The sequence below is a fragment of the Lobosporangium transversale genome, assembly GCF_002105155.1.
Source record: "Lobosporangium transversale strain NRRL 3116 chromosome Unknown BCR41scaffold_5, whole genome shotgun sequence".
Lineage (NCBI taxonomy): Eukaryota > Fungi > Mortierellomycota > Mortierellomycetes > Mortierellales > Mortierellaceae > Lobosporangium > Lobosporangium transversale.
This window is the reverse complement of record NW_019028983.1, coordinates 519202-542288: the sequence shown is the minus strand read 5'-3', so window position 1 is coordinate 542288 and position 23087 is coordinate 519202. Positions and strand designations below refer to the sequence as shown.

The following is a 23087-nucleotide window of genomic DNA, read 5'->3' as shown; positions in this document are numbered from 1 at the left end:
TTCGATTATTGTCGCCTTGTTTTATTGATCAATCGAAAAAAAAAGGCAAAGCAACCTTTTAATTTAACCTGGACGCGAAGGAGTTGAAACCCTAGCATAGTCCATAAGCAAGTTACAGCCTGCATACTCATACATGGGCTCTCGAACTGTCTCAAACTCAGGTATACATGGGCGAGGATCATCGTTATCACCGAAGCTATCACGTCGATGATGCATATAGCCATTCAAGCAACTACTTTCGCCATTCTGACTACCAATAGAGGCAGAGCTCACATCTGTGGTCACTTGTAGCTGCTGTTGTTGCTGCTGCTGTTGCCAATTCTCTGAAGCTTCAATATATTCGAGGATGCGATCTCGCATGGTCAAGAGACGGGTACGGAGCCCACCATATCGCATTTCCACAACTTCCCAGCCAAAGGGTTTATTGGTTTTATGCCACAATGACCGGTGATATTTCCAGAGCTGATCTACAGCTACTTGTAAGTCCACCAGTCGACCCTCTGTCAGTTCGTAGAGCTCCTGTCGATGTCCAAGCTGATATGCTAAAGCTAGGCGTGAATGCAGATGGCATTTGAGACTCAGGGCTGTGGCCACAAGGTAGGGCATTCGCAAACGTGAGTTTTGGGGATGCTCCTCTTTGAATTCCATAGCCTTGGCTAGTTTCTGAGCTACTTCGCTGTAATGAGTCTCCAGGTCCATGTGCCCATATTGAGGTGAGATATGAGATAAGAAGGGGTCTAAGAAGTGCAGAGCGATATTGAAGCTACGTTAATTTTTTTTTTTTTTTTTTTTTTTTTTTTTTTTTTAATTGGACAAATTATAAGTTGCGGATCAACTTGTCTCATCTGGTAGCATTTACCTTCCCAGAGCAAGTACTTGCTAGTATTAGGCGCAAAATGTGTTTTGAGTGTTAGTGGCATGTCAGAATCCATCACCTGGTCAATCTAAAAAAAAGAGTGGAGAAGACTAATTAGTCGAACAAAGTCTATGGAGCTCATGGTAATTGTCCGATATACGACCGATAAAATAAGTACCTTGCTAGCATAAACCCAATCATCAAAGTTAGCTCCACAGACGCCTTCGAAACAACTCTTTAGGCGATCAAGGTCAATCTCATCTTCAAGAGTGTATCCATGGTCTGCAAAATAATACATGGCAGGCAAAGCTGAGAACATATCGCACTCATGCCCTTCATCGCCCCAAATGGTGATCATCATATTCTTCACACCATGATCATTCTTCTTCGAGGCTTGACATGATGCCTGAATGGTCGCAAAAGTAAATGGAAGCGCGGTCCAAAAGCGGTTCCAAGTCCAGGCGGCAGTTGCCACCCATGGGTTTGGGCACCCCAACTCTCGGTGCTGCTCAATTTTGGTCGAATACGATTGACTGGCAGTGTGATAGTAATCCCAGTAAACAAGATCAATTTCTGGAGGGAGAGTATCCACCAATTGCGGCGTGCCACCATCGTAATAACCTGCTAAACTGTTGTTTTTGTTGGCTAATGTAAAGAGCACTGCATTTTATTTTATTTTTTTTTATCAATGAATCACCCACAAAAAATTAAGGTTAATTCGTGAGCGTGCAATAATTGACTCATTCAATGTGCAGAAAAAAAAAATAACCGCAGGCAACTTACTGTCAGACCAGATCATCGGTTTCAAGTCCAACCGTTTGCAAATTTCTTGGACGCGCTTTAGATGGTTGAGAAAGACACGAGTAGGTTCCTCATATCCAAAAATCTGGCGATAACGACCTTCACCTACTCCACCTGCTTCGTCGAGCCCAATATGAATACGCTTGGAACGCAGAGGGGAGCTGATTGCTCTAATCATCTGTTGCAAAAAGGAAAAAAAAAGATAAGGCTAAGTAAATCATGCATAGACGGTATCAGACGGGGATCACAAATAAAAAATTCTATAAAAATAATACATTGCTGAATACCTTTTCGATGAGGTTATAGGTCTCGTCCCAGTTGGCTAACAAGACCTCGTTGGTATCGCGATAAATGTGGTATTTTGGCCATTGCAAAATCTGTCCTAGATGGCCTAACGTCTGAATGCAAGGAACAAGTTCGATACCCAGTGTATCTGCATAGTCATCCATACTAATTAGTTCAAGTTTTGTGTACCCCCCACGCAGGTACCCGAAGAAGGTCTCCCCTTCGATCTCATAGGTATCCTCAGTATATAGTTGCATCATGTTGATGCCCATCAACGCGCAGTTACGCATCAAAGCGAACACACTGGACTGCTTCATAACCCCTCCCCGACTGCAATCGATCATAATACTAAAAAAAAGATCATTTAAAAGAATATGTCAATTAGACTCAGATTAGTCTACACTAGTCATGTCACTTGATTTCTATCACAGCAGCTGTCCGCTTCTAACAGATAACTCTGTTAAGGTATCCACCATCATTAGGATCCAGTCTAAGAATGAGCGTCATTGTCGTCATTGCGAGAAAAAGGTCTCATCATAATACGTACGCAAGGTTCTCAAAGCGGCATTTTTCAGTGTAGTTCAATAAGGAGTGAATCTTTTCTATATCAAGGCCCTGGATCTGTCTACTGGCGCCAAGAATGCGGCCAAGTGATCTGAAAGCTGGTAAAAAATTAAAATAATTACAGTAATAAAAGAAAGTCAGGTCATTGTATGTGTTATTTAGACTAGTTTTAAAGCTTAGTACCAGTAGAAATGGATGCGGAAGATGAGCACTAATGGTCACACAGAAAGGGTGGCTCGCCTCTGTTTGAGTAGACCAACCGGGGACATCGATTGTCTCCAATTTCGCGTCCCCCGTTCAAATCGATAAAAGAGCGCGTGGAGAAAGAAAAAAGGAAGGTAAAAAGTGCACCATCTGACTTTTATAAAAATGCATGAGAAATTCGTCTGTGAATATGTACATGTACTAGATGCGATGCTCGTTGGTTGTGTGACCAATCGAATTAGAGCCTGTACTTTGGTCATCAGGATCAAAGAAGCTTATACTTTAAGTACTCTTCAATAAAAACGACGCATTGTGTGTTTGTTTGTGTGTGTGGAGAGAAGGGAGATAAGATCGGATCAAGTGGTACATTAAGGCAAATGCGGGCGATCAAAACTCTGCAATTGGCTCTGTAAAAATGTTTAGACTACTATTTTATACCTTCGATTTTACGATGGTACTTGACCACAATCGCAAGTCGTTTTTGATCAGCGCTAGTATCGATAAGAGGGTCGACCATGACAGAGCATTCACCTTCACATAACCCAAGATCCTTCTCGAACCTAATTAAGGTATTTTTTAAAAGGTAAAGGGTGAAGGTAGAAGTTAGGGACAAGGAGACAATTCTATCAGTTCTAATTTCTAATTGTCCAGTTGTTGCAGAGTAACTTCAGAAACATGCAGGCACCAAGTTGCTCTACCTCAATAGCCAGTGAAACTCGACATCCTGTAGGTCGTCGTCTTCAAAGAGCGAGATGTTGTTCTGAGGGCAATTAAGAGCGATAGCAGTAATGCCTTGTTGCAGCTCTGCAGGGACCTGTGCCAGATCAATTAGCAAGTTGAATCCACCAGAGGTGGTCATGTCAGTGTCCATAGTAAGTTGACAGACGAAATTAAAATGGAATGAAATGAAATGAAATGAAATGAAATGAAATAAAATGAATATAGAAGTCTTGTTCGGGTACGGGTCAAAGCTTGTATGTTAAAGAAAGAAAGGAATTCAGACCGTTAATGAGTCGTAGTAGGAATGAACTGATTTTATAGGTTTATAAATCGATAGACTTATAATGGAAGACTTTTAAAGAAATAAAGTAAAGAAAGAAGAAAGAAAGAATGAACTTTTTTCTCTTTTCTTTCTTATTTCATGAGAAGCATGTCATAGGACGAAGACATGTCTACGTGACTGCTCATTTAACATACCACAATGAATCTCAGGGTCTGTTCACTCGGGCGAGGTCAAAAGAAAACTGAGCCGAGGACCTCATTCGTGTGCCTTGCATTCTCCTTATTCACATCCTTTTCTTGCCGGCTACTCCACTGTCATTACAAACGCACTCGCCTCATCCTTTCTTCCTACACTTCACTTGAATACCACACTAATCTCATCTCAACAGCTCGGCAACCCTAGAACCGCTCGTCTACTTCTTATACTTAACTCCAATAGACACACCAATTCATCTTTGCATACTAGATAACATACCCAATGATCCAGAACTGGGCTTCTGTTTGCGTTCGCTGTCATGGCCCAGATGACAATGGCTCAAAGACTGAAGGCAGGGCCTTCTTTCATAATGAATATCAACTCTGATCAAACGGCTAGTTTTATTATATATTTTGTTTTATTCTTTTATTATTATTGTTGTTGTTTTCTTTTTTGATTGTCGTTGTTCTTGTTTTCTGCTTGCTCTTTATCCTATCCAGAGATTCTTCAATGCCTATCAACTATGAATATCCTTAACTCGATCATTACATGATGGGTAAATCAAATGGCCCCTTTCTTTGTCCCTTTCTCTCCCTCTCTCTGTATTTTTGTATTCTTTAATGCCAACACAGCGGGGTATTCCACATTTACTGCGTCGGGTGTTGCCCTGAATTCGGGTCTTGTCGTAACAAGGTAAACGCAATGTTTTGCTTCCTTGTTTACATTATACTTCAACTGAGTGAGTTTTCACAAGGATTCATTTTTGAGTACTTACCATTATGAATGAATGAATGAATATCTTGTTTAAATGAATAAATAGTGCAAGTCTTCTTAGACCGTTCCTGATGGATAAGGTTAGTCTTGATTATTCTATTCTTCTTGATTGTCTTTTCCTTCCATTCAAGGTCATCTAGGAAAATAACGGAAGGATCAAAGAGGGGTACAAGTCCATTGAAGACTTTGTGGGGTTGAATAGTCGTGGGAGAATGTGTCATCCCAAAATGAACATGCTAACGGGGCACACGGACCCTCTTGTTTACAAAGTTCAAAGGGATATTTTTTCTTCCTCCACACGGACCTTAATTAATCTACGTGGACCATGCACCTAAGCAATACAAAAAAAAAAAAAAAAAAAAAGCGCTCACTGTTCATGCATATTGTTATTTTTTATTCATGTATAGCTTTCTTCCTATGGTGAAATGGTTCTTTGCGCAAACTCTGGTGTAGATGTTCTCTTTGAGAGCAACATCGATGATGGTAAACACAATGGATTTTTTATTCTTACTATATTCATTAACGACAGGTTATTGATACAATGTCTTTCATTCCTTAGATGGTAATGAGTCATGGATCATAGCAGACCTAATTACTGTCGTGGAGGCAGAAGGCATGTGTATTACATTACGATCATCAATTATTCAGGAAGAAGCAAATCGATCTTGATTTGATTGTTTTACTTAACTTTCTACTCCTTCATAGGAATGCTTTCTGCGATCCGAAGATTGACTGGTCAAGATTCTTCTATGTGGGCTTTTGGCTGGGATTCGAATAAGAGACAGATTGGCACTGACCTGAGTTCCATTCATAGATTCTCGCTCAGAAACGTGGGCATTGCAGGCTTGGCAATTCTTCGCTTAAGAAAATCCATGGCAGAGAAATCTTTACTTCTTGACGGACGACCCGCGTTAAGTGAGCAACATCCCTATCATTTGTCCATTCCATCTATCGGGAAGAAATTGACACTTCATGGTTCAGGTTTTGGACTGATTGCACCATCAGTCCTCATTAACAACATCAGCCAAGGTGTTGTTGCCAATATTATTCATCCTTATCGTGCCGCCCGCAGAGCAGATCAACAAGCCAATTCCCTGATTCTAACGGATGCCAAGTTTTTACCTGGAATGGAGGGTGGAGCTGTCAGCTGGGATGAGACTGGAGAGCTAGCGGGTTTGAGTATGCTTCCCATCAGGTATGAAAGATGTGCCTTTTTCTGTATTGTTTCTTTTTTTTTTTTTTTTTTTTTTTTTGTTTGACTTGTTTCATGACATTTTTTTTTTCTTCATTAATTTCGTAGGAGGACGGATGGTGAGCCAGTGGACATCAGTCTTGTCATTCCAGCAGCATGCATCATCTCAGCAATCTCGCCCTTCCTCACGATACCCAAACAGTCCCTTCTCCCAGACCATATCGCAGCTCTGAACTCAGGCTCGCTGGTGTATGCCCGCCAAGCAGTTGTGATGGTTCAAGTTGGTCAGACGTGGGCTTCTGGCGTCATCATTTCCAAGCAGGGGCGTAAGTTTTGTTGGAGTATAATTCGGTCGCTTGCTGAGTATCAACCGAATAATTGCGGACCGTTAACACTTTTCATTCTGATTCGCTGACTGTTTCGCAGATATTCTTACCAATGCACATGTGTTTACTTCATTTCTGGATAATATCAGTAATCGAACGTGGCCCAATTTGAGAAATGGAGTATCACTTCGCGTCAGAATTGATTCACCACAGCAACAGGTTGCGTTTTCTTTTTTTTTTCTTTGTACGTAGTTTCACGATGACATATCCCATATTTGCTCCCTGACATGCAATCCTTGATTCATTTATAATACTAGCAATGGGTGGACGACTGTGAGTTGATATTTGTTTCCGAGTCATGTTGGGACGTGGCATTGATCAAAATCCCTGAGACCTGCGTCCTGAATGGTTTCCTACCCTTTCTACCTTTACGGAGCAAAGATGATATGTATGATATATATATATATATATATATATATATGTTTTTTGAATTCTTTATTTTCCATCTAATGAGGATATATTATCTGTCAACCTAGATCGAGAGCCAAGCCAATCGTCAAAGGAACGCCGCTGTTTGCGATCGGGCATGGAATCTTTGGGCCATCATCTGGTATCCTACCGCTAGTAACCTCTGGAATTTGCAGCAAGGTTATTACTCATAACAAACAGCCCGTCATGCTACTCAGTAGTGCGCCAGTCCATCGTGGCAATAGTGGCGGCGTCCTTGTCAATGCCGACGGCTCTTTTGTTGGCCTTGTCACAGGTATGTTGTTATTGTTGTTATTATTATTTTCTAACTTGTTAAATTTATTCATTAAGTGCTTCAACCCTGTTTTTAGGCAATGGAAAGACGTCAACGGGCAGGACAATTACGCATCTTAACTTTGCTATACCGGTAGAGGCAATCACCACCCCCATAAACTCCTACTTGGCAGACGAGGATCGCAAATGGTTGGATCACTTGAATACTCCTCCTATAAGAGTCGATGATATATGGTGTCTACGCGGAGTTGCTCCAGTCTGGGAAGCACTTGAGAAAGGCAAGGCTAATTTTCATTTTTTTATTAAGACTTCTAATTTCACTTTGTTCGTATCATTATCGTTCATCTGATTTTTTCTCTCTTTTTTTTTTTTTTTTTTTTTTTTTTCTAGTACATCAAGTTCCCAGCAAGTTGTAGAATAAAATTATCAATCATCTAGTCTTGTACAGCCAAATAAAAAATTTTAATAAGTTCATTACTTAGTTATAAGTAGCTATTGCTGGGAACGGTTTTTTAGGGGTTGACGCTAGCTGACGAGAGATCGCATATTATCTTTTCTCTTTTTTTTCTTCTCACGCTGTTCTTATTTGCTTATCTGTTTCGTTTTATTAAGTTAAATCCTATATTTCGCAGAAAGAGATGATAAGTCTTTTTTTGTAAAGACAGAGTCGCTCCGTCCTACATAGGCATGCAGTTGGTTGAAAATGTCCCGTAAATACTTCTTATCAGGTACATCGGACATAAACAACAGGGATATTGAAAACCGGTCAACCTTTACAAGGCTCGATAAGGTGTTGTATATAAGCTCAGGACTTTCATAACTAAAAGATAAAGTAGCGAATGCGTGTTATTTTTTTATTTTTTTGCTACTTTATCGTTCGCCTGTTGAAATTCATATATTGCAATACTGATTCCTATATACTTACAGAGTGTAATACTTATTAAGGACAGTCAGGATAGATGATAAGTGATCTGATTCGAATGAGCTTTTGAAAAGTTGTGGCAGTGTGTCCACAGGGATAAGCTTATAAATAAAACAAATAAATAAGCATTCAGCTCCAGAGGTATATCCCAGCATTCCATTTGGGGTACAACGCAATTGATAGGATTGGTCCATTGACGAGCTTACCTTGAGGTAAAGATAGAGCATGTCATTATTTCTGCTGTAGCTTCTCCAATCGCGCTGAAACTCCATGCTATTTGTTGGTGGTGCCATCTTAATGGAGAGATCGCTATAGCTAGGCATCTTGATCACTTTTGGAGGAGCTGAGATATTAGCAGGCTCAACCAAAGGCTTGGGTGGGTCTGAAATTGATGCTGTTGGCCCTAAAGTTTGCGTATATGCCTTCTTAGCTTGTGGTGTTGTGGTTGACGCTTTTGCTGGACGCGTAGATGGTGCAGCTACCACAGCTTCAGCAGGCACTATAGACTTTAGCGTCACTGATTCGGTAGTAGCAATGATAGAGGCGGGTGCGGTAGCTGTTGTAACACGCCTTTGCGTTGTCTCTTTGAAAAGTTTTGATTGTTCTGCGTTCCCTACATCCCTAATTGATACACGCTTTGTGAATGTGGCTGTGGCTGAAGGCAATGTCACCGAATCAGGCTTTGATTTTGTGGTAGAGACATTTGGTATAGCTGATCTCTGTTGTCGTAACTTAGCCAGCTCATCTTGGACTGATTTGTTGGTTGGATCAATCTTGAGCGCATCCTCAAAGTCCTTGCGCGCATCATCTAACTTTCCAAGCGATTGTCGAGCAATGCCTCTTCTCCACAACGCTTTCACATTTTTGTTGTCTAGTTTTAAGCCTAAAGAGCAGTCGTTTTCGGCCTCTGCAAATCTAGTGGAAAGCAAGGACATGTAGCGTTAAGAAGGAAGAATCATTCTGTAAATTGGTAGCATCAAACGCAAAGTCATGCCTTTTGAGCTTCAGTAACGCCATGGCTCTATTGATTGGAAGGACGGCGTTAAATGGATCAAGTGCCATGCTGGCCGAATAATGCTCAACAGCCTTCCGGAAATCGCCTTTTTTGAAAAACTCGTTTCCCTATCAAAAATCATAACATTTTGTGAGGATCAAGAGGTTTTCAATCAATTAAAATGATCTAGTCCAACACTTATTTACTTTTTTTCTCTTCTTTTTTCCATTTCTATCTTAGTACCTTTTCTTTTTCGGCATTGGCGCCCGCGGGATCCACGTGTTGTAAGGCATTCTTAACTGTATTTTCTGTTATTTTTGATGTCCTTGAAGATGCTTCACCTGCATTCCTGTTTTTCACTTTGTTCTCAGCCATTTCGCTCTTCACTGTCGTAGCGGTAGCGAGCTTATCTGGCTGCGGTTCTACAGAGAATACGATGTCTCTTCGAGGTCGAATAGGGGGGTATTCCTGGAAAAAACATTGTAAAAAGAATTGTGCACAAATTAGCCTCTAGTATCGTTGTTTTACGAGGACGGAGCGCTGTAGAATGCAAGAGATTTACCCTGTCGAGAATGGGTTTTTTGTTTCCTTTGACGTATTCCTGCTCCCACCGAGTAATCCTATTCAGTAATTCTGGGTTAAGCGTCATGGCGAGAAAGCTGATTAACAACAGATCACCTTCTTTCATCCCGTCTTTCAGCTGAATTATCAACCCAAGAACAAAAGGGGTCAGCTGATTTATTGCTTTTTACAGCCAGTATTTACAGAGTGATTGTGCCCCACAACAGAGTATGTGTGTGACATCAAATCATTTTCTACGGCAGGGAGAGAGTATTCTATTACTGTAGATTTAGACAACGCCGCTCTTCTATCTTGCGCATGTCCTGGTCATGAAAAACAAAGGATTCCTTGCAAGCACATGTGCCTTGCAGAGAGGGCCCGCGATGGATTCAATGTCAAACGCAATACTGCACCTGCACGTACCCTACTCGAGCAGGCCTGAAGCACGGTCGATATCAATGATCTTGGACAGCCTTCCGAAAGCTTCCTCTCACCATTTTTGCTACAACAACTAGAGGTAAAGAGAGCTGAAGAGGAGGAAAGAGGTCGTTGAATTGCCTAGACAGAATAATAACGAGATGATGGACGTATGGAGGAGAATGGGCTCTTTTGCGATTGATGCGAGTATAACGCGACTTCCGCATAGGGAAAGGCAAAGCAGATCTACAGAAATTAGTCTAGGTCACAGCAAAAGTGCACCTGCTGTAAAAAGTAAATCAGCTGACCCCTTTGTTTTTGGGCCAAGATTGTGCTGCTCCCGCATCCACTCACTTCATCAGTCACTCAAATCGTTATTCTGAGCAGTGAACGACATCAAGCTTTCCAAGTATTTCCATCTTCCATCATCCTCTCTTGAACCACCATTATTTCTCTTCATCAGATTCAACTTTATTCATTGTCATTAACTCTAAAAAAGAAAAAAGCGCGAAATCTATTCTGTCATTGTTGGATGGTTCAACGTCACGTCATAAGGTAACAATATATCGTGCATGAAATTCAGTGATCGCATATTGCAATCAGTATTTATTCATCATTCAGTCATCCATGGTTCCACTTTATGTTTTGGTACTGACTTGGATATCTTGATTGCTTGCAGTCACTTAATTAATTTCTTTTGCTCTTCAAGACACCCTTGACGATGGACTCGTCTGCTTCGCCCAGTTTTGACCTCAGCGCTCTCACGTTCCGTAATTTCCTTAGCCGATCATCGAATACGTCTTCAGCATCACCATCCATACCAGCTGTACCATCTTATCAGGAGCTTGCAGCCCTTCAGCAGGAACTTTTACACTTATCAGATAGGGCTGCAGGGCGGCTTGAGAAGTATTCAGGGGAACTTTCTAGGTTGGACGGGGGTGCTGGTCTTCTGTCCAAAGATCCTTCAGTAGTCTCGGCTCCAACTTCCAGCTCAACATCAAACGTAAACTTCAATTCCTCATCTACGACAAGCAATGGATTATCCGGAACAGCAGCAGGACGTACGAGTGCGTCGCCCAATACATCGTCACCCTCATCCTTCAACAGTTCTAGGGCAGGAGGATCATCTGGGTCGCTTGCACAAGGCGGTGGAAGCAGTAACCCTGCACTTGTCAAACTGGGCGTCGTGACATTAAAGTTGAAACGTTCTGATGCAGCCGAGAGTTCAAAGACAGACGATGAACAAAGTTCAGCTTCGACACCTACAACCATCAAAATTAGATCAGGGACACCATCGTAAGTTCCCTTGATGGCTCGTTGTTCAACGCAAATGAACTTGAGCTTATCACGTTATTTGAAAGCAACTCAAAATCCAACTAACATAGAGTTAACACACGTCACTGGATAGAATCTCACAGGACGGGAAAAAAAAGCGGAAGCTTTTAGACGAGGAAAGCGAATGCTCAGAAGATGACCGAGGTATATCACTGCGACTTATATTGCATAGTTCGATTATTAGTTTTCTAGTCTTTGGATTTGCTTATATAAAAGGATCATTTCTATGCGAATCGTAGTTGTGGTTCATCCAAAATCGAAGAGGAGCGAAGATTACTTACTTACCAAAACAGGGCGAAGCATGTCACCCCAGCCTGTCAAACTCAACTCTAATCGACACGGTACACCAAAGGGGGCTCAGGTACATATCGATAATTGTTGGTTTATGTTTTCACTTTTAACCTGCATCATTACGGCTTAAACTTGACGAATTTTAACATCATTCTTATTTAGAGCCGAACAGGAGATAAGGATCATTCATCACATCAAAAGAAGAAAAAAAATTCAGAACATCAAACAGAAAAAACTCAGAAACCAAAATCACAAGAAGTCCAGGAAGACTTTTCAAAAGTCAAGGTCGCTAATCAGGTGCCCATTCAAACATTCTGGGCCTCAATGGAGCCATATTTCCGACCTTTTACAGAAGCTGATCGGACACTTCTAGAGGAAGAAGGTGACCAAGTGACACCGCTTTTAATCCCACCACTTGGAAAGCATTATCTTGACGTTTGGGCTGAGGAAGATAGAGCACACCTGCCTTACGACGGATTTGAGTCACGGCGTAGTTCAGTCGATATGGCCAAGGATATTGCTTCACGGAACACAGTGTACAATCAGCCATTTGAGTTGACGGATGAAAATATTGATCAGGATGAAGTATCCTGTGGACCATTGACGGAGAGAATAATATGCTCACTTATTGCGGAAGATCTGGTCGATCCTAAGGAGGTGAAGCAAGATGATGATCAACTTTTCGAAACGGCATCACCCACACCAGCGCAGCCAGGGAGTCAATCAACAGCAAAGAATTATGCGGATCTTGAGGAGAGGATCAAGCGAGAACTTCGTTACATTGGACTTTTGGGGAATGAAGAGGTATGGATGACCAAAATGACTGCGAATCTTTTATTTTTTATTTTATTTTTTTTAAATGTATGAAAATTGGCAAGCTGTTAATCAAGCATGGAGATTTTTTATCTAGATTGACTGGGATGCTCGGGAGGATGATGAGATCAGCATCACACTTAGATCTCTTCAGAGAGAGTTGCGAGAGGTGATGAAAGTGAACAAGAGCAGGAAACAACGATTGCTTGGTCTTGTGAACAACCATCTTGCATATCAAGAATACAACACTATATTGGATGATTTAGATAAACAGGTTGAGCAAGGATATCTTAAGAGATTCGTAAGTATCTCATATTGAGTGTAAGATATTTCCGTAGACATTTTTGTGTTTTTGACTTAACCTGGTTAACCCTCCTCTTTTTTTATTCTTATGGGATGTCTATTCAGCGTATGACAAAGTCAAAGAAGAAAAAGACGTCGACACCCAAGTCACTCTCTGAAAACGCTCTTAGTGCAATGGACAGGCGAAGACGATTCGTCCAAGGTGTTGGACCAATTTTTCCCGCTGAAAATTATACTATACCAACAAAAACTATTTACCCTGAAGAGTTAGAACCTAAACCAGCATCAAGCACTCCTCAAACCTATCGACAGCTCAATGGACTTCCTTAGAAGAGAGGACCAGCAAGGTGTAGATTATTTTTGCGACTGCTCTCCTACACACTCTATGTCCCTCATTACTTTTACAGTTTACCCCAATCCCAATTTTGTCGCTCGCCGCGTAATTTATCATGTACAATAACATTTTATTGATTGCAACAGTCACTTTAATGAGAATGGAAGGAGGTAATGACAAAAATCTAGATGATAAAGGGGTGGTTGATTTAGTAGCGATAGAATGTAGACGAAGTTGGGTATGATAAATGGCAGTTGATAGTTGGATCAGAAAAAGAAACCGAGTATATGTACCAAGTATAGCAGTGCCAGAGAGGATCGTTAAAAACTGCTGATTTTTGCCATTACCCATTTACCATGACAACCTCTATTTGCCGACACACGTGTCTTTGTGATGATACCACATGCATGTTATTATCCGAGGATGACAAGATAAAGGATTGCAATAATATTAAGGCCAATAAGTGGAACTAGTCAAAAAAAGGACATCGGAGACGTTTTATGCCAAGCGTTAGATTATTTATCAAAGTTTTTTTTTTTTTTTTTTTAAAAAAAAAAAACCTACTTCTCATCAATGTTCGAACTGCAGAGATCAAGTTGACAAGTCTGGCCTTGACAGATTCTTGGGCGTATGGATCCACCGCTTGGCGGGCCCAACCAACTATGGAAATGGAGCATGTTATCAATTATAGGTTACCAAAAAAGAAAGGAAAAAAAAAGTATTTTCTGGGGACGAGATCGTTGGGTGAATAGGCTACATCAATATCCTCAGAAGCATTAAGTCCAAAGAAGAGGTTTTGGCGTGACAGATACAAAATACCACTACCACTAGGGCAAATAGGATAAAGAAGACATACTCCGTGCAAGAAAGCGTTCTTCGTTCAAGATGGCGACTGCATTGACGAAGAGCAGCATGATCTCCAGGAGACCGAAGATTCCAAGGGCCATGACGCTGAAGGTTATTACTGACGTTCAAATGAATAGTTTTTGCAGGTTTTAACAGGGCCAAGATGAGAGAGAAATTTCAAGAAAGAATGAATTGATGAATGTTTGCCATGCAAAAATCTGTCTCGTGACGTAAATCTGCTGAGCAAAAAGAACGTCGTCGAAGGGATATCACAATTGATGACCTCCAATCTCAACGATAGGGGACATATAAAACACAAAAAATACACATCAAAGCAAACTTTTCTCTCATTTGCATTGCGTCCTCTTTTTACCTTTTCCTTTTCGCATAGCATTGTAATATTTAATCCTTTCCTTCCCATACCTGTCCTGATTATTTTTGGTCTGTTTTATTTATTTATTTATTTTTTTTGACAGCTGATCTTTCATCGACCAAAAGGACAAAAACACACAAAAAAACAAAAAAAGGGAAAAAAGAAAAAAAAAAAACTTCAAAATAAGAAATTAGTAATTGTAACTGATTACCACAATGCAAACTCAGCAAACATCCATTCCTGCAAGTGCCGAAGATCCCATCACCACTGCCTCTTCCATGTTGGTCACGTCGGATAACAAGCGCGTAAATTCTGTGGACCATGAAACTGAAGACACAAAAGACAAGCATAACCATCGTAACATGCCCAAGGATACTCTCTCTGCTCAATGTACAAACCAGACGAATCCCGACACCAACAATAGCATCACTACCGACACTACTAGTATTGAGGGATCCAATGTTGCAGACCCAACCGCAACCCCAACCGCAACCTCGACTGCAGCCTCCACTTCTGCCGTATTAGAGCCATCAAAGCGAACCAACAAGAAAAAGTCTGGTCGTTCCAAAAAATTGGTGGCACGTCGCGGCCCACACCGATCGTCCGGTGAGGAGGTAGTTGAGTTGGCAGTGAGTAGCTCGGATGAAGATGGCGATCATGGGCATGCGTCTAGTAACTCTGAGAGCGATGATCCAGACACTGAGGAGGAGGCAGATCTGCAGATCAAAAAATTGGCGCTCGAAAAGCTGTCACTGGAACGAAAAGACGATTCTTCTTCAACTCCAAACAATAAAGCGCTACCGCCTCGTAAGCACCAAAACCAACAAAGCTGCGGTCGTGCAGTGTCGCAAGAAGGTCGCCCATCCCAGCCTCCTAACCATAATAGAGAATCTACGCCAGCCTCGCCCACGCATTCTCCTTCGCCAGCTGCCTCCAACTTGACGTCCTCCACCAAGAAAAAGCGCAATAGAAAGGCGAAACAGGATCAAAAAGCTAGTCAGTCCACTGGCACAGGTGATAAGGAAATCACATCACAGAATGAAAAAACTGGAACTGATAGAGCTAATCATCATCCACCCAACAGCAACAGCCCTCCTCAGTTTCATCAACATGGCTCTAATGTGTCAACAAAGGTGAATAAACGGCCCCCCAAACAAGGAGCCCCAGCCTCGTCTAAATTAACTACCCCTTCGTCCTCATCCTCTGCCAAGGATGATCAAGGAACTGGATCATCATCGGTGGACGGCTGGGGATCCGCGCCTTCAGCACCAGTAGACAGTTGGGGGCCCGCACCTTCAGCACCAGTAGACAGTTGGGGACCCGCACCCTCAGCACCAGTAGATAGTTGGGGATCAACACCATCATCAAAAGGTGGTTGGGGTGACTCGCCTACGCCCAAGGCTTGGGGTTCTTCAAAAGCTCTCTCATCCTCAGCTTCCGCCAAGGATAGTAGGGGACACACGTCATCAGTATCAAAGAGTGGCTGGGGTCACCCTTCGAAGGCTTCATCGTCCTCTACCAAGGATAACTGGGGATCCGCGTCACCAGTGTCAGCGGATAATCGGGGCGATTCATCAGCAAGGCAGGTGCAGCGTCCCCCAAAGGCTTCATCATCCTCACCTTCTAAGGATAGTTGGGGATCCGCGCCATCAGCACCAGCGAGCAGTTGGGGTGACTCATCGAAAGGTTCATCATCCTCCACCAAGGATGGTCGGGGATCTGCACCACAAGCGTCAACAAGCGGCTGGGGCGATTCTCCTGCAACACAGGTCCAGGGTTCCTCGGAGGCTCCATCATCCTCGTCCTCTACCACGGATGGTTGGGGCCCTGCGCCAACAGTGTCAGGGGATAGTTGGGGTGAACCACCTGCACCTGAGGCTTGGGGTTCAGCAGAAAAATCGGGTTGGGATACACAGGAAGCTCATCAAGAGGCTCAGCAGCATAGCAAATCCTCTGCGCATCTGGGAAAGCCTCTGTCACGTGGCCGTGGCGGAAGAGCTGCAGCAGAAGCACGGGTTGAATATCGCAAAAAGTTGGCGGAAGATCCAAGATTCGTCCCTCATCTTGGGGAGTTCTGGGGCCATGATGATCGATACAGGGGTGCAGGGTTAAAGAATTTTGGTGACCGCGGTGGCTTTAGAGGTCGTTTCATGGGAAGGTATTAATGGTGTTTCTTTGAAGTGTTGCAGGGACTTGTTTTGAACAGTACTAGGTCATTTACTCACATAGATTTTCTGTTTAATAGAGGAGGAATTGGACGAGGAGGCATGCCTCAAGGTCCAACTAGAGCTGATGTTAGGGATGAGCCCCTTACCTCCGCGGAGAAGAATCAACACCCACAAAACGCTGATGATAAAGGGATCAATTCAGCGAAAACAAAATCTGACCGATGGAGCCACGATGGTTACGACCAATTGATGAAGGTACAGGAAAAGAATCATCGCCACCAAAAGAACGATGCTCGACCTCGTTCCATGAATGCTAAGGTAAAAAAGTCAACTGTATTTATGAGCTGGTTAATATGAGGTTTTTTTAATTTCGCCGCTGATTATCTTCTACATTTCCTATAGCCCTTTACTCAAAATAATCCAGAGTCATCTGCTGCCGGTAAAATTGATGCATCTAAAGGTGATACATCCAATTCTAAGCCTGCCTCCAAAACCACTGAAAGTACTAGCGTCAAGGTTGCAGAGAGTGGAGGAGGTCATTTGCAGGAAGAGACTGCTCCCGAATCAGGATTAGCTTCATCGTCCAGTAAAACAGATCGTCCTCGCTCATCGGCCCAAGACCTGAGACGCGCCTCACGTTTGTTGCAATCCGCACTTCCCAAATCAACCAAGGCTTCTGTAACGAACCCAACAACTGCTTCAAATGATGCCAGCAAAGATGATTCTGTCAAGAGCCAGGAAAATACTCAGGATAATGACATTATAGACTCCACCGCCATCACTGATACCGACGCAAATGACAAGGCAGCTGAAATGTCATCTCCTCCTACTAGCTCAAAATACCGTCAGCCAATACCCCAGAATCAACCTGCAATTCAGTCCTCTGGCTCCCGATCTCCGTTCATTCCCGGCAACTTTTCAAGTCGCGGACGCGGTCGTGGGCAGTTCCATTCAGGGCATTCCATAAACAATCACCGTTCTCATCAGAATTTGCAACAACAATCTCAACCAACAACGCAAGAGACTGAGGAACTTAGGGAAGACACTGAGAAGATTGAAAGCGCTACACGGGACCGGCCAAGGACTAACAATGTAAATGTGTCCAAAAGGTATATTGGAAGTCGCCAGGAGGAAAAGGACAGCACTAATTCTAATGGCAAATTGGAGGATAAGAAGAAGGCTAGCGAAGCTGGAGCTACTGCATCTAAAGAGTCAACAGCCTCTGGCAGCTCAAAATCTCTCAAGACCGCCATCCATGCTGCCCCTTTCAAGCCTTCCGGAAAAGCCTTTGCTTCTGTTGAACAGGATGTGCCGGCTGAGGTTATTGATGATGAAGCTTATTATGACGATGGATATGTCGATGGATACGGCGATGGATATGACGATGGATATTATTATGATCCTCAGCAAATGACACAGCCAATGTACTACTACTACTATCCTCCTGTTAACATGCCCAATGGAGACTCGGGCTCTGTTGCATCGATGAATATGCCAGTACCTGTACCAGTAGGAATGCCAGTTGGAATGCCAGTAGGAATGCCAATGGGCATGCCCATGCATAGTCAGTCATATATGGCCCCTATGTATTTTGAGGGTGTTCCGACTACTGACTCAGTTCCGACCACTATCAATGGCGCTACTGCAGCGGCGTCCATCGCAGTTCCAGGACTTGGTGGAGAGCTAATGATGATGACACCAGAGGACTATAACAATTACTATTACTACCAACCGACTATTTATTATCCTCCTCATCCTCCCACGCAATACCCTGATCCACAATACCATCATGGCAACCTCTCAAACCAGAATCAACAGTCTACTACAGGGTCACAGACGAAGGCGTAAAAAAGAATATATTACAATAATATTAAAAAAAAAAGATGCTGAAATATAAAAGCAATATCAAGCATGCAAGAGAAAAAGGTTTATCTTCCTCTCAAATGCTGAAGATTTAATGTAACATAAAAGCTCTATGACTTAGATAGTTAAGAGAGGGATACACCAAGGTCCTTACTCAATTTGGCTTCGTATTCTTTCAGTTGTGCGAGTTCTGCCTCCAAAGATGTGCTAGCGACTTCAACTTGTAACGTTGAGCTAATTAGCTCCGCCCATTTGGCCTCGAGCCTTTGCAGCGACTCTGCAATCTCCGTCTGAAAAAGGATCGAGATCAAAAATTGTAGGGGTAGGGGTCATATTTTAGTATCACGTAAACAAATATGTACTAGTATTAATAAACACTTCATATTGTATAGAAGATATAGGGAGAATAGGAAAGAATACCTGATCGCGCTTTCGCAGCTTGTTTAGCTCCACAACTTCAGATCGTTTTTCATCAACAGCTTTCCGAAGTAAGCTAAGATCGTATTCCATTTGATAATTATGAACATTCCAAGCATTGCTTCCAAACTTTTGAATTAATTCCAGGTTAAGGATCCGTTGACTTTGATGCTCCAGCTGCGCATTCGCATTATCAAGGGCTTCGAGCCATAGTTTACGTCCTTCGGGTAATTCCTCAGATGCAGAAGGTGTGGATGTGGCAGATATACCGCCTTCTATTGCAGAAGTCGAATCTGATCCTGTGGTTGATGACGAAGTAGATGATGATGCTGTTGCTGATGCTGTTGCTGATGCTGTAGGCGGATCAAGACGATAGCGAGAGAAATCCAATGTTTCCATTGGTCTGCCTTTACGAACACGCTCCAGTTCCTGCTGCAAAAGTTCATCCGCTTTGAAGAGCTCGATATCCGAGAAAAGAGAGGCAGGGTCACGAGGTTTTGGCATGCGCTTCATCTCTGCTGCAATCAGCTTGTCAACCATGGTGCGAACACCTTGTAAATCCAGGAAGCAAAAAAACAGACATTTATAAATCAATTTAATGTTTTCGGTCTTTTTTTTTTTTTTTTTTTTCTTCATTCATTCATTTTTTTACCTGGTTCATCGATTTGTTTGTCGACATCTAAACACCAAAATAAAATGAAAAGGGAAAAAATAAAAAAGAAAGGTGTTTAGAAATAGGCCATAAGATTCATGAAGCATAGCGCGATCCTCAAGTAGTTGCTCTATCCTCTTCTTTTTTAATGACATGCGTTCCTTGCTTACATGGTAATGCGTCCAGATTAAATTGTGAGCTCATGATATTGATGTAATAAAAAATAGAGGTTGTTTTGTGTTAAGCAATTTGTTCAAAAAGGATGTAGGATTCAGCGCGCAGTCACACATAACGATTAAAAATTGACAATAGTTTTCGGTCTATTTCTTTTTTACTTTCACCAACACACTTTCCGACATTAACACAAAGTATGATTAGACACTCCTTGCTATTAGTCAGTCAGTGAAGAGCATTCACTGAACATCATTTATCTCACTTATAACATTTACATTAGTTTTTTTTTTTAAGATCAACTTGATCGAACACGAAGATTCAATATTTGTCTCAATTGTTGTCTCTTCAGGAACTGACTTTTTTTTTTTTTCTTTTTTTTTTTTACGATATTGTAACTGTGACTTTTCATCCTTATCCTCTTTGTAAAGATGGCCAAGAAAGCAAAAGCAAGGTAAAGAGGAAAATATTATATTGTATACAAAAACTATCCCTATAAAGGGAAAGTTATTCATAGTTCTGACAACGACATTCAATTCACTCTGATTCCATAGGACTATCATCGTCAAGCTGCTGTCTACAGCTGGAACTGGATTCTTCTACACCACCCGTCGCCCAAGGACTACCCCCAAGCTGTCTTTTATGAAGTTTGACCCTCGCGGTAATATATCGTCTGATTTGCAATAGATCTTTCTTTTGCATTAGTCTTAGATTCTTATAAATCAACCTTGATCTCTATTTTCATCATAGTCAACCAAACTGTCTTATTCAACGAAGCCAAGATCAACCGCCCCAATTAAAAAAAAAAATAAAATAAAATAAATAAAAAAATCATGACTCGGCAGATACACACAGGAGATAGCAAGGCAAAGAGGAAATTACGGAGAACAACAGTGTGAAGTTTGTTTAGATTGTCAGCAAAGATCAACAGCAGATCAGATCAATTTGGTATATTAGAAACCTGAGTCAATAATATATTTTTTTCTTTTACAAGTCAGTCTTTTTATGGATCAAGATAAGGCAAATGCAGTCAAAGGAATGAGAGGAATATATTATTACAGAATTCTACCAGTTGACGATCTCACTTTCACCAAACAAACTTTCTTTGACAACCTCTCCAACTTGTGCAGGCGGCTGGACGCCTTTACGGGTGAGGATTTCGCGGATATGCTCGTGCTTCTGCATGAATGAGATAATGGCATTATTGATCTGCTCAAACTCGAGTAAGAATCCGTCGTGCCCATCTGGTGACTGGACTACGACCATTTCAGAATCATGCAAATGTTCTGCCAGCTCGTATTGCTCTGAGATCGTGAACAGACCGTCCGATTCGACGCCTGACGTAGATGTGGCGAAAAAGAAAAAAAAAGATTGTGTTTATGTTAGTTTTCTAGCCATTTGTCGCAGAACAGTCTTAGCAAACATAGAGTTTGAAGGAGCATTTCACTTACCAATCACTAATGCCGGCTGCTTGATGCTATTCAAGACTTCAATTAATTCTCCACGTCCTGCTGAAATGTCGTGGACGTCCATTTTGCGCGTGATTGCAATGTAGCAGTTGGCGTCAAATCGATGGATAAACTTGTCACCTTGATAGCGGAGATAATTCTGAGCTGAGAATACGGTTGGTTTCTGGCTTTTATTTCTGCTCTTGTTCAATACTACAGGGATCGCAGTAAGCATGGAGGTAGACGTGTTATCATTAGTGGTGGGCGTTTCCGATCCATTTGCGGTAGGAGGTGTGCTTGCTGCTGTGTCTGCAGAGGCTGTGCTGCTTGTATTGTCACCTGAGTTCCCAAGAGTGGATGCCAATACTTTGGCACTTGCAGCCAAAAGACTACCAGTGCTATCAGTAGAGCTCTTACGAGACACTGCGCCCTTGGTATTGCGGTGTCCATCGTTATGGATTTGATGATGTTCCTCTGCAGGTGAAGCAGGCTCGCGAGCCACTGAGAATGTGGGTTTATCCATAATTTTGCGACCAAATCTTGACTCGAATGAGTTCCTGGAACGATATGTCAACATTGCAGCCATTCGTGCAGCAGCGAGACCTACTGAAGGCGGCTAAAAATATATTGCCATATACATGTCATTGGAAAGTGTTTATCCAATGTGATCGAAGTTAGTCATTGTTTATCCTTCTTTCCAGAGATAAAAAAAAAAGAAAAAAAAAAAGAGAAAAAGAGATAGACTAGGACTCACTGCATCAGATGTGTAGTATCCGTCCATATAATTGGGATCGCTATAGATCGACTGACGCTGTGCTTCACCCCAGCTGATGCACCAAGCTGAATGCTTTGCAGATGTTGCAATTGGTACAATGGCTTTGACGTATTCAGGGCCGAAGAACGACCACTCCAACACCTGCATGCCTCCCATTGATCCGCCAATGCAGATCGCGACTGATTTTATACCCAGATCATCTAGAATGAGCTTATGAAGTCTGCGATTGCGGGAAATTCGAGACATTAGTGATAATAAAAATGCCTTCAGGAGAACTAAAGACAACATACATAAATGATGTAACCCTGTAAGTAATGACTGTACCTAACATCGTCGCGGATAGTTGTCAGAGGGAACTCAGGTCCATAATTAATGCCAGTCTCAGGGTTGTGAGTGACTGGGGATGCTGTTCCATAAGGGGAGCCCAGGACATTACAACATATAATAAAAAACTTTGTAGGGTCAAATGCGCGACCAGGGCCCATTAATGGCCCCCACCTAGAAGTTGCACAAAAAAGGACATGAGTATGTGCTCTAAAAAAGTACCATTTGTTGGATAGCCTTTCCAAGATCCCTGCGGTGAAGAGCAGTAAAGAGCGTCCTCCAATATTCAATGGAGGGGTCGATCTGGATAAAAAATCACGACATCGTCCTTGAAAGTGAGCACAACCAATCACCTTGCTCATTCTCATGAGATCCTGATGTCTTATTATCCACTTGACTTTAAACATGGGGGCGACAGCCCTTTCAGATCAATATATTGTCACTCACCAGTCCTCAACATCTGCACTGCCACTGAGGGCATGGCAGATGATCATGACATTATCACCAGCCTCATTTAACGCGCCCCAAGTGTGATATGCAACAGGAACCTGGTATAGGGTATGGCCTGAGCTGAGAGTGAATTCGGGGACAATGGCGATAGTTTGCGTTGGAACCAGTTTTGAGAAGGGATTCTCAGGCTGGGTGTTGCGACGCTCTATTGAGGTGTAAAGTAAGAGCCATAGGAAATATTGAGGGAAGTAAACGACTAGTCAATAATTATGCCCCTTTAGAAAAGGGATCAATTGGATTGATCCGAGGATGTGACGATCAGGATCTAATAAAGGCTCGATATTAAAAGATTTTTAAGGAGGGAGAAAATAAAGTCTATACCATAAGTCATTCCTGGTTGAGATGATGGTGAATGCAAGTTGAAATGAGGAATGTATAGAATGTAAAAGAAAAGAGAAGGGGAGAAAAGAACCGTTCTGGTACTTATTTGAGAGGATTGTCCTCAAAGTCATTACAGTAACACAAGTAAGTGACCGCGCCTAATTTACGCAAATCGAGTCAGAATTGATTACAGATTTTTCCACAGAAGATTTTATGCACCAACCAAGTTGTGCGATTTGTCACAGCCGACCACACTAGTAACAATCATTTGCATCGTGCATTAAGAA

General features: G+C 42.2%; 10 protein-coding genes across 10 annotated transcripts; 5 read left to right on the top strand and 5 right to left on the bottom strand.

Annotated features, from left to right (window-relative positions):
* Positions 1-63: 63 nt before the first annotated feature.
* BCR41DRAFT_376770 (glycoside hydrolase superfamily) lies at positions 64-2202 on the bottom strand (the record flags this gene model as incomplete). Its single annotated transcript, XM_022027068.1, has 5 exons — positions 64-737; positions 860-944; positions 1035-1501; positions 1640-1835; positions 1945-2202. The coding sequence occupies 5 exons, from the start codon at positions 2200-2202 to the stop codon at positions 64-66; spliced, it is 1680 nt and encodes a 559-aa protein (XP_021884760.1).
* A 1759-nt stretch (positions 2203-3961) lies between these two features.
* On the top strand, positions 3962-7876 carry BCR41DRAFT_180314 (trypsin-like cysteine/serine peptidase domain-containing protein). Its single transcript, XM_022019761.1, has 12 exons — positions 3962-4282; positions 4539-4601; positions 4729-4762; positions 5090-5165; positions 5242-5295; positions 5388-5877; positions 5983-6200; positions 6301-6419; positions 6518-6648; positions 6737-6963; positions 7040-7240; positions 7353-7876. Exons 1-12 carry the CDS (start codon positions 4191-4193, stop codon positions 7376-7378), a joined length of 1731 nt encoding a protein of 576 aa, XP_021884759.1. The 5' UTR covers positions 3962-4190; the 3' UTR covers positions 7379-7876.
* BCR41DRAFT_347223 (hypothetical protein) lies at positions 7461-9568 on the bottom strand (the record flags this gene model as incomplete). Its single annotated transcript, XM_022023059.1, has 6 exons — positions 7461-7782; positions 7888-7985; positions 8091-8799; positions 8879-9006; positions 9122-9346; positions 9441-9568. Coding segments are annotated over 6 exons (1496 nt in total), but the record flags the coding sequence as incomplete, so codon positions are not given.
* Positions 9569-10374: 806 nt separating this feature from the next.
* Positions 10375-11287, top strand: BCR41DRAFT_180298 (hypothetical protein). Its single transcript, XM_022019760.1, has 2 exons — positions 10375-10411; positions 10536-11287. Exon 2 carries the CDS (start codon positions 10578-10580, stop codon positions 11154-11156), a length of 579 nt encoding a protein of 192 aa, XP_021884757.1. The 5' UTR covers positions 10375-10411; positions 10536-10577; the 3' UTR covers positions 11157-11287.
* On the top strand, positions 11238-13180 carry BCR41DRAFT_180211 (histone acetyltransferases subunit 3-domain-containing protein). Its single transcript, XM_022019759.1, has 5 exons — positions 11238-11335; positions 11431-11552; positions 11645-12286; positions 12393-12596; positions 12704-13180. Exons 2-5 carry the CDS (start codon positions 11493-11495, stop codon positions 12926-12928), a joined length of 1131 nt encoding a protein of 376 aa, XP_021884756.1. The 5' UTR covers positions 11238-11335; positions 11431-11492; the 3' UTR covers positions 12929-13180.
* On the bottom strand, positions 13068-13967 carry BCR41DRAFT_347219 (Yos1-like protein). Its single transcript, XM_022023058.1, has 3 exons — positions 13789-13967; positions 13497-13592; positions 13068-13401 (listed from the first exon to the last, which is right to left on the bottom strand). Exons 1-3 carry the CDS (start codon positions 13877-13879, stop codon positions 13346-13348), a joined length of 243 nt encoding a protein of 80 aa, XP_021884755.1. The 5' UTR covers positions 13880-13967; the 3' UTR covers positions 13068-13345.
* A 135-nt stretch (positions 13968-14102) lies between these two features.
* BCR41DRAFT_384045 (hypothetical protein) lies at positions 14103-18207 on the top strand. Its single transcript, XM_022027527.1, has 3 exons — positions 14103-16309; positions 16397-16637; positions 16722-18207. The coding sequence occupies exons 1-3, from the start codon at positions 14367-14369 to the stop codon at positions 18165-18167; spliced, it is 3630 nt and encodes a 1209-aa protein (XP_021884754.1). The 5' UTR covers positions 14103-14366; the 3' UTR covers positions 18168-18207.
* Positions 18208-18254: 47 nt separating this feature from the next.
* Positions 18255-19469, bottom strand: BCR41DRAFT_318406 (Pre-mRNA-splicing factor SPF27). Its single transcript, XM_022021312.1, has 4 exons — positions 19422-19469; positions 19252-19278; positions 18603-19150; positions 18255-18472 (listed from the first exon to the last, which is right to left on the bottom strand). Exons 1-4 carry the CDS (start codon positions 19453-19455, stop codon positions 18308-18310), a joined length of 774 nt encoding a protein of 257 aa, XP_021884753.1. The 5' UTR covers positions 19456-19469; the 3' UTR covers positions 18255-18307.
* Positions 19470-19595: 126 nt separating this feature from the next.
* Positions 19596-20407, top strand: BCR41DRAFT_419426 (50S ribosomal protein L33). The gene is made up of 4 exons (XM_022029760.1): positions 19596-19619; positions 19854-19876; positions 19977-20083; positions 20173-20407. Exons 2-4 carry the CDS (start codon positions 19854-19856, stop codon positions 20220-20222), a joined length of 180 nt encoding a protein of 59 aa, XP_021884752.1. The 5' UTR covers positions 19596-19619; the 3' UTR covers positions 20223-20407.
* On the bottom strand, positions 20407-22931 carry BCR41DRAFT_318405 (homoserine-O-transacetylase). The gene is made up of 6 exons (XM_022021311.1): positions 22801-22931; positions 22417-22624; positions 21970-22143; positions 21625-21865; positions 20874-21486; positions 20407-20759 (listed from the first exon to the last, which is right to left on the bottom strand). The coding sequence occupies exons 1-6, from the start codon at positions 22808-22810 to the stop codon at positions 20488-20490; spliced, it is 1518 nt and encodes a 505-aa protein (XP_021884751.1). The 5' UTR covers positions 22811-22931; the 3' UTR covers positions 20407-20487.
* Positions 22932-23087: the final 156 nt, after the last annotated feature.

Coding starts and splice junctions, on each gene's coding strand:
- BCR41DRAFT_180314 (XM_022019761.1), top strand. CDS start 4,191: ATGATCCAGAACTGGGCTTCTGTTTGCGTTCGCTGTCATGGCCCAGAT. Junction 6,201..6,300: donor CATCATTTCCAAGCAGGGGC/GTAAGTTTTGTT, acceptor ACTGTTTCGCAG/ATATTCTTACCAATGCACAT. Junction 6,420..6,517: donor TTGATTCACCACAGCAACAG/GTTGCGTTTTCT, acceptor TTATAATACTAG/CAATGGGTGGACGACTGTGA.
- BCR41DRAFT_180298 (XM_022019760.1), top strand. CDS start 10,578: ATGGACTCGTCTGCTTCGCCCAGTTTTGACCTCAGCGCTCTCACGTTC.
- BCR41DRAFT_180211 (XM_022019759.1), top strand. CDS start 11,493: ATGTCACCCCAGCCTGTCAAACTCAACTCTAATCGACACGGTACACCA. Junction 11,553..11,644: donor GTACACCAAAGGGGGCTCAG/GTACATATCGAT, acceptor ATTCTTATTTAG/AGCCGAACAGGAGATAAGGA. Junction 12,287..12,392: donor GACTTTTGGGGAATGAAGAG/GTATGGATGACC, acceptor TTTTTTATCTAG/ATTGACTGGGATGCTCGGGA.
- BCR41DRAFT_347219 (XM_022023058.1), bottom strand. CDS start 13,879: ATGGCCCTTGGAATCTTCGGTCTCCTGGAGATCATGCTGCTCTTCGTC. Junction 13,593..13,788: donor AGAACGCTTTCTTGCACGGA/GTATGTCTTCTT, acceptor CCATTTCCATAG/TTGGTTGGGCCCGCCAAGCG. Junction 13,402..13,496: donor AGTTCGAACATTGATGAGAA/GTAGGTTTTTTT, acceptor TTTTTTGACTAG/TTCCACTTATTGGCCTTAAT.
- BCR41DRAFT_384045 (XM_022027527.1), top strand. CDS start 14,367: ATGCAAACTCAGCAAACATCCATTCCTGCAAGTGCCGAAGATCCCATC. Junction 16,310..16,396: donor AGAGGTCGTTTCATGGGAAG/GTATTAATGGTG, acceptor TCTGTTTAATAG/AGGAGGAATTGGACGAGGAG. Junction 16,638..16,721: donor CTCGTTCCATGAATGCTAAG/GTAAAAAAGTCA, acceptor CATTTCCTATAG/CCCTTTACTCAAAATAATCC.
- BCR41DRAFT_318406 (XM_022021312.1), bottom strand. CDS start 19,455: ATGAGCTCACAATTTAATCTGGACGCATTACCAT. Junction 19,151..19,251: donor CAAACAAATCGATGAACCAG/GTAAAAAAATGA, acceptor TGGATTTACAAG/GTGTTCGCACCATGGTTGAC. Junction 18,473..18,602: donor AGCTGCGAAAGCGCGATCAG/GTATTCTTTCCT, acceptor ATCCTTTTTCAG/ACGGAGATTGCAGAGTCGCT.
- BCR41DRAFT_419426 (XM_022029760.1), top strand. CDS start 19,854: ATGGCCAAGAAAGCAAAAGCAAG. Junction 19,877..19,976: donor GCCAAGAAAGCAAAAGCAAG/GTAAAGAGGAAA, acceptor CTGATTCCATAG/GACTATCATCGTCAAGCTGC. Junction 20,084..20,172: donor TATGAAGTTTGACCCTCGCG/GTAATATATCGT, acceptor TTTTCATCATAG/TCAACCAAACTGTCTTATTC.
- BCR41DRAFT_318405 (XM_022021311.1), bottom strand. Junction 22,144..22,416: donor AGTGCAGATGTTGAGGACTG/GTGAGTGACAAT, acceptor TGCAACTTCTAG/GTGGGGGCCATTAATGGGCC. Junction 21,487..21,624: donor GATACTACACATCTGATGCA/GTGAGTCCTAGT, acceptor ATATATTTTTAG/CCGCCTTCAGTAGGTCTCGC.